This window comes from Ranitomeya imitator, chromosome 6, assembly GCF_032444005.1.
Source record: "Ranitomeya imitator isolate aRanImi1 chromosome 6, aRanImi1.pri, whole genome shotgun sequence".
Taxonomy (NCBI): Eukaryota; Metazoa; Chordata; class Amphibia; order Anura; family Dendrobatidae; genus Ranitomeya; species Ranitomeya imitator.
This window is the reverse complement of record NC_091287.1, coordinates 17,288,838-17,301,122: the sequence shown is the minus strand read 5'-3', so window position 1 is coordinate 17,301,122 and position 12,285 is coordinate 17,288,838. Positions and strand designations below refer to the sequence as shown.

At 46.5% G+C, this 12,285-nt stretch overlaps 1 protein-coding gene across 2 annotated transcripts in view; it reads right to left on the bottom strand.

The window, feature by feature from the left end:
• ADCYAP1R1 (ADCYAP receptor type I) overlaps positions 1-12,285 on the bottom strand; it is a 292,904-nt gene that overhangs the window by 100,074 nt on the left and 180,545 nt on the right. For both annotated transcript variants that reach the window (XM_069729249.1, XM_069729250.1), the window contains exons 5-6: positions 1,157-1,189; positions 870-902 (exon numbers count right to left, since the gene is read on the bottom strand). In XM_069729249.1, coding sequence (XP_069585350.1) covers positions 870-902; positions 1,157-1,189 — 66 coding nt within the window. The remainder of the gene's footprint in view (positions 1-869; positions 903-1,156; positions 1,190-12,285) is intronic.

Below are 12,285 nucleotides of genomic sequence, written 5' to 3'. Positions count from 1 at the left end.
GAAGAAGATGAGGAGTAAGATGAGAGACAAGTAGAAGAAGATGAGGAGTGAGATGAGGAGACAAGTAGAAGACAGGACACAAACTGTCAGATAAACACAAAGGAAAAGAGTTTTATTCATAACAGCAAATAGAGATCAAAGGTGTAAAAACTTTCAAAAAGGATACATGGGACCATAATCTGATAAGAGACCTACCCTCACACTCATGAAAAAAGAAGCTGGTGGTGTAATGTGAGGGGTGACGGCGTGCCCCTTCTCCTCTTTGCCTGGAGACCCTTGGCTTTGGTTACATTATTTTGTTATTGTATGTTTGCCTTTCATCTACTTGTATGGTAATTTTTGTGACCTTATTAAGTAGACATCTTTAGGGGGTCCCAGACTTCTTATTTCTTGTGTCTGGAGGTGGGCTCCTTTTAGGGTGTATTGGAGCTTATGTTCTCTTGTATTTATTTATACAGTATGTCATTTAGAATAATTCTGATTACTTTTGTATTTATCTGCTCCTTTGTGTAGTGTTTGTCCTTATCAAGCTCCTTCATTTCTCTCCTCTGTATGTTGCACACGTGACGCTTCCCTTGTGACGGTATGTCAGCTAATTATGTTTAGCTTGTTGATAATCAATATTAACATCCTCATCAATCTCACCACCTAGGTCATGATCCAATTTCATCATCATCATTATCCTCAGTCTCACCACCTAGGTCATGATCCGAATCTCCTCACCATCTCCACCATCATCATCATCCCCACTCCTCCCTTCCATCTGGTTTCTGACATTCCTTGCTCTCTGATTACATGTGACGTGAGACTTTCGGTGACGATCAGTGACACACACCCTGCCCCATTTCCAGGACCTCCATCCTTCTCACCTGACTGCAGCTCCTCCAGGTTCTCCAGAGACTCTGAACGATGGAAAATGAAACACAAAAGACAAGACGCCATCAGTCATCAGCGACATAAAGTGACAATACACCATTATTTACAATGTATCCATTGTGACCAGAGGTCCCTCCATGTCAGGAGACCCCCTGATCGACATGAGGCACCACAATAGGGGGCTCCATTACAAGATTTTACTTTGATGCTAACAGATTAGGGGGTAATATAGCCCAGGACGGGGGTCCGCGGTGTGAATGTGAGATGGTCACGCTCTTACCTAGCTGCGACTGTCGATCTGACAGGTCCATGTCTGTAACAAAGAGAAAACAATCGTCATCACAGGAGGGAATCTGGGAGACGGCAGCCGTCCTCCTACCCCAGAGCCACATTGCCCCATAGGCAGGGGTAACAATAGGCAGGGGCGTTACTATAAAAGGAGCAGGGGTTGCAATCGCACCAGGGATCTGGAGCCGGGGGGTCCCTAAAAGTCCCATACAGAAAGACCATTACTATTAAAGACTTGCAATAATTGGGGGCCCCGCTGCAGCCTTTGCAATGGGGCCACTGACATTAGGGATGTGTATTCTTGCATCTATGGTGATATAAGGAGCCATAATAAGAGGTGAAAGGAAAACATAATATACCACCATCCCCGACCCCGCGTACATCAATGACTGCGATCTGCATCACATCCGCTGGTCGCTAAACTAATGGATTTTATGGAAATGCTCTTAAATAAAAAGAACCTTTTCTGACGACCAACAGGACTAGCTCTGAACGTTATCATTCACTGACAGCAAGCAGAGATCTTAGCTTCAGGTCTTATCATATATCTCTGTATACAGGGAGCTCCCCCTAGTGGTGGCTGCAGACAGTATCTTATCATGTATCTCTGTATACAGGGAGCTCCCCCTAGTGGTGACTGCAGACAGGATCTTATCATGTATCTCTGTATACAGGGAGCTCCCCCTAGTGGTGACTGCAGACAGGATCTTATCATGTATCTCTGTATACAGGGAGCTCCCCCTAGTGGTGGCTGCAGACAGGATCTTATCATGTATCTCTGTACACAGGGAGCTCCCCCTAGTGGTGGCTGCAGACAGTATCTTATCATGTATCTCTGTATACAGGGAGCTCCCCCTAGTGGTGACTGCAGACAGGATCTTATCATGTATCTCTGTATACAGGGAGCTCCCCCTAGTGGTGACTGCAGACAGGATCTTATCATGTATCTCTGTATACAGGGAGCTCCCCCTAGTGGTGGCTGCAGACAGGATCTTATCATGTATCTCTGTATACAGGGAGCTCCCCCTAGTGGTGACTGCAGACAGGATCTTATCATGTATCTCTGTATACAGGGAGCTCCCCCTAGTGGTGGCTGCAGACAGAATCTTATCATGTATCTCTGTATACAGGGAGCTCCCCCTAGTGGTGGCTGCAGACAGGATCTTATCATGTATCTCTGTATACAGGGAGCTCCCCCTAGTGGTGGCTGCAGACAGGATCGTATCATGTATCTCTGTATACAGGGAGCTCCCCCTAGTGGTGGCTGCAGACAGGATCTTATCATGTATCTCTGTATACAGGGAGCTACCCCTAGTGGTGGCTGCAGACAGGATCTTATCATGTATCTCTGTATACAGGGAGCTCCCCCTAGTGGTGGCTGCAGACAGGATCTTATCATGTATCTCTGTATACAGGGAGCTCCCCTTAGTGGTGGCTGCAGACAGGATCTTATCATGTATCTCTGTATACAGGGAGCTCCCCCTAGTGGTGGCTGCAGACAGGATCGTATCATGTATCTCTGTATACAGGGAGCTCCCCCTAGTGGTGGCTGCAGACAGGATCTTATCATATATCTCTGTATACAGGGAGCTCCCCCTAGTGGTGGCTGCAGACAGGATCTTATCATGTATCTCTGTATACAGGGAGCTCCCCCTAGTGGTGGCTGCAGACAGGATCTTATCATGTATCTCTGTGTACAGGGAGCTCCCCCTAGTGGTGGCTGCAGACAGGATCTTATCATGTATCTCTGTATACAGGGAGCTCCCCCTAGTGGTGACTGTAGACAGTATCTTATCATGTATCTCTGTATACAGGGAGCACCCCCTAGTGGTGGCTGCAGACAGGATCTTATCATGTATCTCTGTATACAGGGAGCTCCCCCTAGTGGTGGCTGCAGACAGAATCTTATCATGTATCTCTGTATACAGGGAGCTCCCCCTAGTGGTGGCTGCAGACAGGATCTTATCATGTATCTCTGTATACAGGGAGCTCCCCCTAGTGGTGGCTGCAGACAGGATCGTATCATGTATCTCTGTATACAGGGAGCTCCCCCTAGTGGTGGCTGCAGACAGGATCTTATCATGTATCTCTGTATACAGGGAGCTCCCCCTAGTGGTGGCTACAGACAGGATCTTATAATGTATCTCTGTAGACAGGGAGCTCCCCCTAGTGGTGGCTGCAGACAGAATCTTATCATGTATCTCTGTATACAGGGAGCTCCCCCTAGTGGTGGCTGCAGACAGGATCTTATCATATATCACTGTATACAGGGAGCTCCCCCTAGTGGTGACTGCAGACAGGATCTTATCATGTATCTCTGTATACAGGGAGCTCCCCCTAGTGGTGACTACAGGTATCTCTGTATACAAGGAGCTCCCCCTAGTGGTGGCTGCAGACAGGATCTTATCATGTATCTCTGTATACAGGGAGCTCCCCTAGTGGTGGCTGCAGAAAGGATCTTATCATGTATCTCTGCATACAGGGAGCTCCCTCTAGTGGTGGCTGCAGACAGAATCTTATCAGGTATCTCTGTATACAAGGAGCTCCCCCTAGTGGTGGCTGCAGACAGGATCTTATCATGTATCTCTGTATACAGGGAGCTCCCCTAGTGGTGGCTGCAGACAGGATCTTATCATGTATCTCTGCATACAGGGAGCTCCCTCTAGTGGTGGCTGCAGACAGAATCTTATCAGGTATCTCTGTATACAGGGAGCTCCCCCTAGTGGTGACTGCAGACATGATCTTATCATGTATCTCTGTATACAGGGAGCTCCCCCTAGTGGTGGCTGCAGACAGAATCTTATCATGTATCTCTGTATACAGGGAGCTCCCTCTAGTGGTGGCTGCAGACAGGATCTTATCATATATCTCTGTATACAGGGAGCTCCCCCTAGTGGTGGCTGCAGACAGGATCTTATCATGTATCTCTGTATATAGGGAGCTCCCCCTAGTGGTGGCTGCAGACAGAATCTTATCAGGTATCTCTGTATACAAGGAGCTCCCCCTAGTGGTGGCTGCAGACAGGATCTTATCATGTATCTCTGTATACAGGGAGCTCCCCCTAGTGGTGACTGCAGACAGGATCTTATCATGTATCTCTGTATATAGGGAGCTCCCCCTAGTGGTGGCTGCAGACAGAATCTTATCAGGTATCTCTGTATACAAGGAGCTCCCCCTAGTGGCTGCAGACAGGATCTTATCATGTATCTCTGTATACAGGGAGCTCCCCCTAGTGGTGGCTGCAGACAGAATCTTATCAGGTATCTCTGTATACAAGGAGCTCCCCCTAGTGGTGGCTGCAGACAGGATCTTATCATATATCTCTGTATACAGGGAGCTCCCCCTAGTGGTGGCTGCAGACAGAATCTTAACAGGTATCTCTGTATACAAGGAGCTCCCCCTAGTGGTGGCTGCAGACAGGATCTTATCATATATCTCTGTATACAAGGAGCTCCCCCTAGTGGTGGCTGCAGACAGAATCTTATCAGGTATCTCTGTATACAAGGAGCTCCCCCTAGTGGTGACTGCAGACAGAATCTTATCAGGTATCTCTGTATACAGGGAGCTCCCCCTAGTGGTGGCTGCAGACAGGATCTTATCATGTATGTCTGTATACAGGGAGCTCCCCCTAGTGGTGGCTGCAGACAGGATCTTATCATGTATCTCTGTATACAGGGAGCTCCCTCTAGTGGTGGCTGCAGACAGGATCTTATCAGGTATCTCTGTATACAGGGAGCTCCCTCTAGTGGTGGCTGCAGACAGAATCTTATCATGTATCTCTTTGTACAGGGAGCTCACCCTAGTGGTGGCTGCAGACCGGATCTTATCATGTATCTCTGTATACAGGGAGCTCTGTTGTGAATTCCGCTCTTGGGCTCCCTCCGGTGGTTGGAAGTGGTACTTTTGTGAGTTCTGCTCTTGGGCTCCCTCTTGTGGTTTCAAGTGGTATGGCTGCTCCTTGGAGTTAGCTGTCATCAGCTGCCTCCACTTATCGTCTCTTCTGCTCGGCTATTTAGGCCTGGCTGTTCCTTCAGCCAGTGCCACTTGTAAATGGTTCCTGGTTGGATTCACTTCTCTTTGGAGTTCCCTGTTATCCTGACCAGTTCAGCTAAGCTAAGTTTTTGCTTGCTCTTTTCTGTCCATAGATTGTGGACTTATCCGTTCAGTGCTTTCTATGTTTGTCCAGCTTGTCAGTATGAATTAATTCTGTCTGGCTGGAAGCTCTGGGAAGCAGATTTACCCTCCACACCTTTAGTCAGGTGTGGAGATTTTTTGTAAACTCTGCGTGGATTTTTGTAGTGTTTTATACTGACCGCACAGTATTCCATCCTGTCCTATCTATTTAGCTAGACTGGCCTCCTGTGCTCATCCTGGTTTCATTCTGTGTATGTCTTTTTCCTCTCCACTCACAGTCATTATTTGTGGGGGGCTAATCTATCCTTTGGGGATTTTCTCTGAGGCAAGATAGTTTTCCTGCTTGTCTTTAGGGGTAGTTAGCTCTTAGGCTGTGACGAGATGCCTAGGGAGAGTTAGGAGCATTCCACGGCTACTTCTAGTGTTGTGTTGTGCTTAGGGACTGCGGTCAGTACAGTTACCACTTCCTTCTGAGCTCGTTCCATGTTGCTCCAAAACCACCGCATCATAACAGAGCTCCCCCTAGTGGTGGCTGCAGACAGAATCTTATCATGTATCTCTATAATCTCTATATACAGGGAGCTACCCCTAGTGGTGGCCTGCAGACAGATCTTATGATGTATCTTTGTATACAGGGAGCTCCCCCTAGTGGTGGCTGCAGACAGATCTTATCATGTATCTCTGTGTACAGGGAGCTCGCCCTAGTGGTGGCTGCAGACAGATCTTATCATGTACTTTATCAGACACTTTATTACTATATATCGTAGATGAACAAAAACTCCTATTATTCTGCTCCATGGATTTTTCGATTGCAGACTTTCTCCCTCTTTTCTGAGACCAGATGACTGCTTTCACAGAGAAGACATCACTCTGTCAGCAGCTTACAGATACCGAGGATATAAAAAGTCTACACGCCCCTGGTAAAATGTCATGTGAAAATATCCTCCCAAGAAGAAGAATTTCAGAACTTTTTCCACCTTTTGTTGTCTATAATCTGTGCAATCCATTGAGAAGAAACTGAAATCATTTTTAGGGTGAAAATAAAAATAACAAAGCCAAAGTAATGGAGCTGCATAAGTTTAAATGCCCGCTTAATATTGGGGCTTTGGTTGTGTTCAGAATTAGCCAGTCATATTACCCTTATGTTACATAGTAGATAGCACACAATAATTCTGATTCTCCCTATAGAAAGTGTCGCTGTTCAGGCAGAATTTCCTGACATTTCCTGGTCCGTAAACAGCTGACAACACAGCAAAGGATCTCAGTGTTGAAAGTTATCATTCAGGAGAAGGTACAAACATTTCCTGGAGCGTAAACAGCTGACAACACAGCAAAAGATCTCAATGTTGAAAGTTATCATTCAGGAGAAGGTACAAACATTTCCTGGAGCGTAAACAGCTGACAACACAGCAAAGGATCTCAGTGTTGAAAGTTATCATTCAGGAGAAGGTACAAACATTTCCTGGACCGTAAACAGCTGACAACACAGCAAAGGATATCAGTTTTGAAAGTTATCATTCAGGAGAAGGTACAAACATTTCCTGGACTGTAACAGCTGACAACACAGCAAAGGATCTCAGTGTTGAAAGTTATCATTTAGGAGAAGGTACAAACATTTCCTGGACTGTAAGAGCTGATAACACAGCAAAGGATCTCAGTGTTGAAAGTTATCATTCAGGAGAAGGTACAAACATTTCCTAAACCGTAAACAGCTGACAACACAGCAAAAGATCTCAATGTTGAAAGTTATCATTCAGGAGAAGGTACAAAAAAAAACTTCCCAGACAATAGATCTACCATGCACACAATGAACACGTCATCAAGAACGGGCTTACTGTTATGAAAGGTAATTCAGTACCACAATGGACATAGAGGTCAGTGCACATACAGTGACCTGGCAATAACCCAAAAAACAAGAACGAGCTCTGAGACGTGGGAACTCTGTTGACCGCAATCCCTAATCCTCTCCAACCACACTAAAGGCAGCCGTGGATTGCGCCTAACGCTCCCTATGCAACTCGGCACGGCCTGAGAAACTAGCTAGCCTGAAGATAGAAAATAAGCCTACCTTGCCTCAGAGAAATACCCCAAAGGAAAAGGCAGCCCCCACATATAATGACTGTGAGTTAAGATGAAAAGACAAACATAGAGATGAAATAGATTTAGCAAAGTGAGGCCCAACTTTCTGAACAGAGCGAGGATAGGAAAGGTAACTTTGCGGTCAACACAAAACCCTACAAAGACCATGCAAAGGGGGCAAAAAGACCCTCCGTACCGAACTAACGGCACGGAGGTACACCCTCTGCGTCCCAGAGCTTCCAGCAAGCAGTAAAAAACAAATTGACAAGCTGGACAGAAAAAAACAGCAAACAAATAGCAAAGAGTAACTTAGCTATGCAGAGCAGAAGGCCACAGGAACGATCCAGGAGGAAACAGGTCCAATACTAGAACATTGACTGGAGGCCAGGATCAAAGCACTAGGTGGAGTTAAATAGAGCAGCACCTAACGACTTCACCACATACCTGAGGAAGGAAACTCAGAAGCCGCAGTACCACTTTCCTCCACCAACGGAAGCTCACAGAGAGAACCAGCCGAAGTACCACTTGTGACCACAGGAGGGAGCTCTGCCACAGAATTCACAACAGTACCCACCCCCTTGAGGAGGGGTCACCGAACCCTCACCAGAGCTCCCAAGACGACCAGGATGAGCCATATGAAAGGCACAAACAAGATCGGGAGCATGGACATCAGAGGCAAAGACCCAGGAATTATCTTCCTGAGCATAACCCTTCCACTTAACCAGATACTGGAGTTTCCGCCTTGAAACACGAGAATCCAAAATCTTCTCCACAATATACTCCAACTCCCCCTCCACCAAAACCGGGGCAGGAGGGTCAACAGATGGAACCATAGGTGCCACGTATCTCCGCAACAATGACCTATGGAATACGTTATGTATGGAAAAAGAATCTGGAAGGGTCAGACAAAAAGACACAGGATTAAGAACCTCAGAAATCCTATACGGACCAATAAAACGAGGTTTAAACTTAGGAGAGGAAACCTTCATAGGAATATGACGAGAAGATAACCAAACCAAGTCCCCAACCCGAAGTCGGGGACCCACACAGCGTCTGCGATTAGCGAAACGTTGAGCCTTCTCCTGGGACAAAGTCAAATTGTCCACTACCTGAGTCCAAATCTGCTGCAACCTGTCCACCACAGTATCCACACCAGGACAGTCCGAAGACTCAACCTGCCCTGAAGAGAAACGAGGATGGAACCCAGAGTTGCAGAAAAACGGTGAAACCAAGGTAGCCGAGCTGGCCCGATTATTAAGGGCGAACTCAGCCAAAGGCAAAAAGGACACCCAGTCATCCTGATCAGCAGAAACAAAGCATCTCAGATATGTTTCCAAGGTCTGATTGGTTCGTTCGGTCTGGCCATTAGTCTGAGGATGGAAAGCCGAGGAAAAAGACAAGTCAATGCCCATCCTACCACAAAAGGCTCGCCAAAACCTCGAAACAAACTGGGAACCTCTGTCAGAAACGATATTCTCTAGAATGCCATGTAAACGAACCACATGCTGGAAAAACAATGGCACCAAATCAGAGGAGGAGGGCAATTTAGACAAGGGTACCAAATGGACCATCTTAGAGAAGCGATCACAGACCACCCAAATGACTGACATCTTTTGAGAGACGGGAAGATCTGAAATAAAATCCATAGAGATATGTGTCCAAGGCCTCTTCGGGACCGGCAAGGGCAAAAGCAACCCACTGGCACGAGAACAGCAGGGCTTAGCCCGAGCACAAATCCCACAGGACTGCACAAAAGTACGCACATCCCGCGACCGAGATGGCCACCAAAAGGATCTAGCCACTAACTCTCTGGTACCAAAGAATCCAGGATGACCAGCCAACACCGAACAATGAACCTCAGAGATAACTTTATTCGTCCACCTATCAGGGACAAACAGTTTCTCCGCTGGGCAATGATCAGGTTTATTAGCCTGAAATTTTTGGAGCACCCGCCGCAAATCAGGGGAGATGGCAGACACAATTACTCCCTCTTTGAGGATACCCGCCGGCTCAGATACACCCGGAGAGTCGGGCACAAAACTCCTAGACAGAGCATCCGCCTTCACATTTTTAGAGCCCGGAAGGTATGAAATCACAAAGTCAAAACGGGCAAAAAACAACGACCAACGAGCTTGTCTAGGATTCAACCGCTTGGCGGACTCGAGATAAGTCAAGTTCTTATGATCAGTCAAGACCACCACGCGATGCTTAGCTCCTTCAAGCCAATGACGCCACTCCTCGAATGCCCACTTCATGGCCAGCAACTCTCGATTGCCCACATCATAATTTCGCTCAGCAGGCGAAAACTTCCTGGAAAAGAAGGCGCATGGTTTCATCACCGAGCAATCAAAACTTCTCTGCGACAAAACAGCCCCTGCTCCAATCTCAGAAGCATCAACCTCGACCTGGAACGGAAGCGAAACATCTGGTTGACACAACACAGGGGCAGAAGAAAAACGACGCTTCAACTCTTGAAAAGCTTCCACCGCAGCAGAAGACCAATTGACCAAATCAGCACCTTTCTTGGTCAAATCGGTCAATGGTTTAGCAATACTAGAAAAATTGCAGATGAAGCGACGATAAAAATTAGCAAAGCCCAGGAACTTCTGCAGACTTTTCAGAGATGTCGGCTGAGTCCAATCATGGATGGCTTGGACCTTAACAGGGTCCATCTCGATAGTAGAAGGGGAAAAGATGAACCCCAAAAATGAAACCTTCTGAACACCAAAGAGACACTTTGATCCCTTCACAAACAAAGAATTAGCACGCAGGACCTGAAACACCGTTCTGACCTGCTTCACATGAGACTCCCAATCATCCGAGAAGATCAAAATGTCATCTAAGTACACAATCAGGAATTTATCCAGGTACTCTCGGAAGATGTCATGCATAAAGGACTGAAACACTGATGGAGCATTGGCAAGTCCGAATGGCATTACTAGATACTCAAAATGGCCCTCGGGCGTATTAAATGCAGTTTTCCACTCATCGCCTCGCTTAATACGCACAAGATTATACGCACCACGAAGATCTATCTTGGTGAACCAACTAGCCCCCTTAATCCGAGCAAACAAATCAGATAACAATGGCAAGGGGTACTGAAATTTAACCGTGATCTTATTTAGAAGGCGGTAATCAATACAAGGTCTCAGCGAACCATCCTTCTTGGCTACAAAAAAGAACCCTGCTCCTAATGGCGACGATGACGGGCGAATATGCCCCTTCTCCAAAGACTCCTTCACATAACTCCGCATAGTGGCGTGCTCAGGCACAGATAAATTAAACAGTCGACCTTTTGGGAATTTACTACCAGGAATCAAATCGATAGCACAATCACAATCCCTATGCGGAGGTAGGGTATCGGACTTGGGCTCATCAAATAAATCCCGGTAATCAGACAAGAACTCAGGAACCTCAGAAGGTGTGGATGACGAAATAGTCAGAAATGGGACATCACCATGTACCCCCTGACAACCCCAGCTGGACACAGACATGGATTTCCAATCTAATACTGGATTATGGACTTGTAGCCATGGCAACCCCAACACGACCACATCATGCAGATTATGCAACACCAGAAAGCGAATAACCTCCTGATGTGCAGGAGCCATGCACATGGTCAGCTGGGTCCAGTACTGAGGCTTATTCTTGGCCAAAGGCGTAGCATCAATTCCTCTCAATGGAATAGGACACTGCAAGGGCTCCAAGAAAAACCCACAACGCCTAGCATACTCCAAGTCCATCAAATTCAGAGCAGCGCCTGAGTCCACAAATGCCATGACAGAATACGATGACAAAGAGCAGATCAAGGTAACAGACAGAAGAAATTTTGACTGTACCGTACCAATGGTGGCATACCTAGCGAACCGCTTAGTGCGCTTAGGACAATCAGAGATAGCATGAGTGGAATCACCACAGTAGAAACACAGCCCATTCAGACATCTGTGTTCTTGCCGTTCAACTCTGGTCAAAGTCCTATCGCACTGCATAGGCTCAGGTTTAAGCTCAGGTAATACTGCCAAATGGTGCACAGATTTACGCTCGCGCAAGCGTCGACCGATCTGAATGGCCAAAGACATAGACTCATTCAGACCAGCAGGCATAGGAAATCCCACCATGACATCCTTAAGGGCTTCAGAGAGACCTTTTCTGAAAATAGCTGCGAGCGCACCTTCATTCCACTGAGTGAGTACGGACCACTTTCTAAATTTCTGACAATATACCTCTATTTCATCCTGACCCTGACACAGAGCCAGCAAATTCTTCTCTGCCTGATCCACAGAATTAGGCTCATCGTACAGCAATCCGAGCGCCAGGAAAAATGCATCAATATTACTTAATGCAGGATCTCCTGACGCAAGAGAAAATGCCCAGTCCTGAGGGTCACCACGCAAAAAAGAAATAACGATCCTAACTTGTTGAATTGGGTCACCAGAGGAGCGAGGTTTCAAAGCCAGAAATAGTTTACAATTATTTTTGAAACTCAGAAATTTAGTTCTATCTCCAAAAAACAAGTCAGGAATAGGAATTCTTGGTTCTAACATAGAATTCTGAACCACAAAGTCTTGAATACTTTGTACTCTTGCTGTGAGCTGATCCACACATGAAGACAGACCTTTAATGTCCATTGCTACACCTGTGTCCTGAACCACCCAAATGTCTAGGGAAAAAAAAGGCAAAACACAGTGCAAAGAAAAAAAAATGGTCTCAGAACTTCTTTTTTCCCTCTATTGGGAGTCATTAGTACTTTGGGCCTCCAGTACTGTTATGAAAGGTAATTCAGAACCACAATGGACATAGAGGTCAGCGCACATACAGTGACCTGACAATAACCCAAAAAACAAGAACGAGCTCTGAGACGTGGGAACTCTGTTGACCGCAATCCCTAATCCTCTCCAACCACACTAA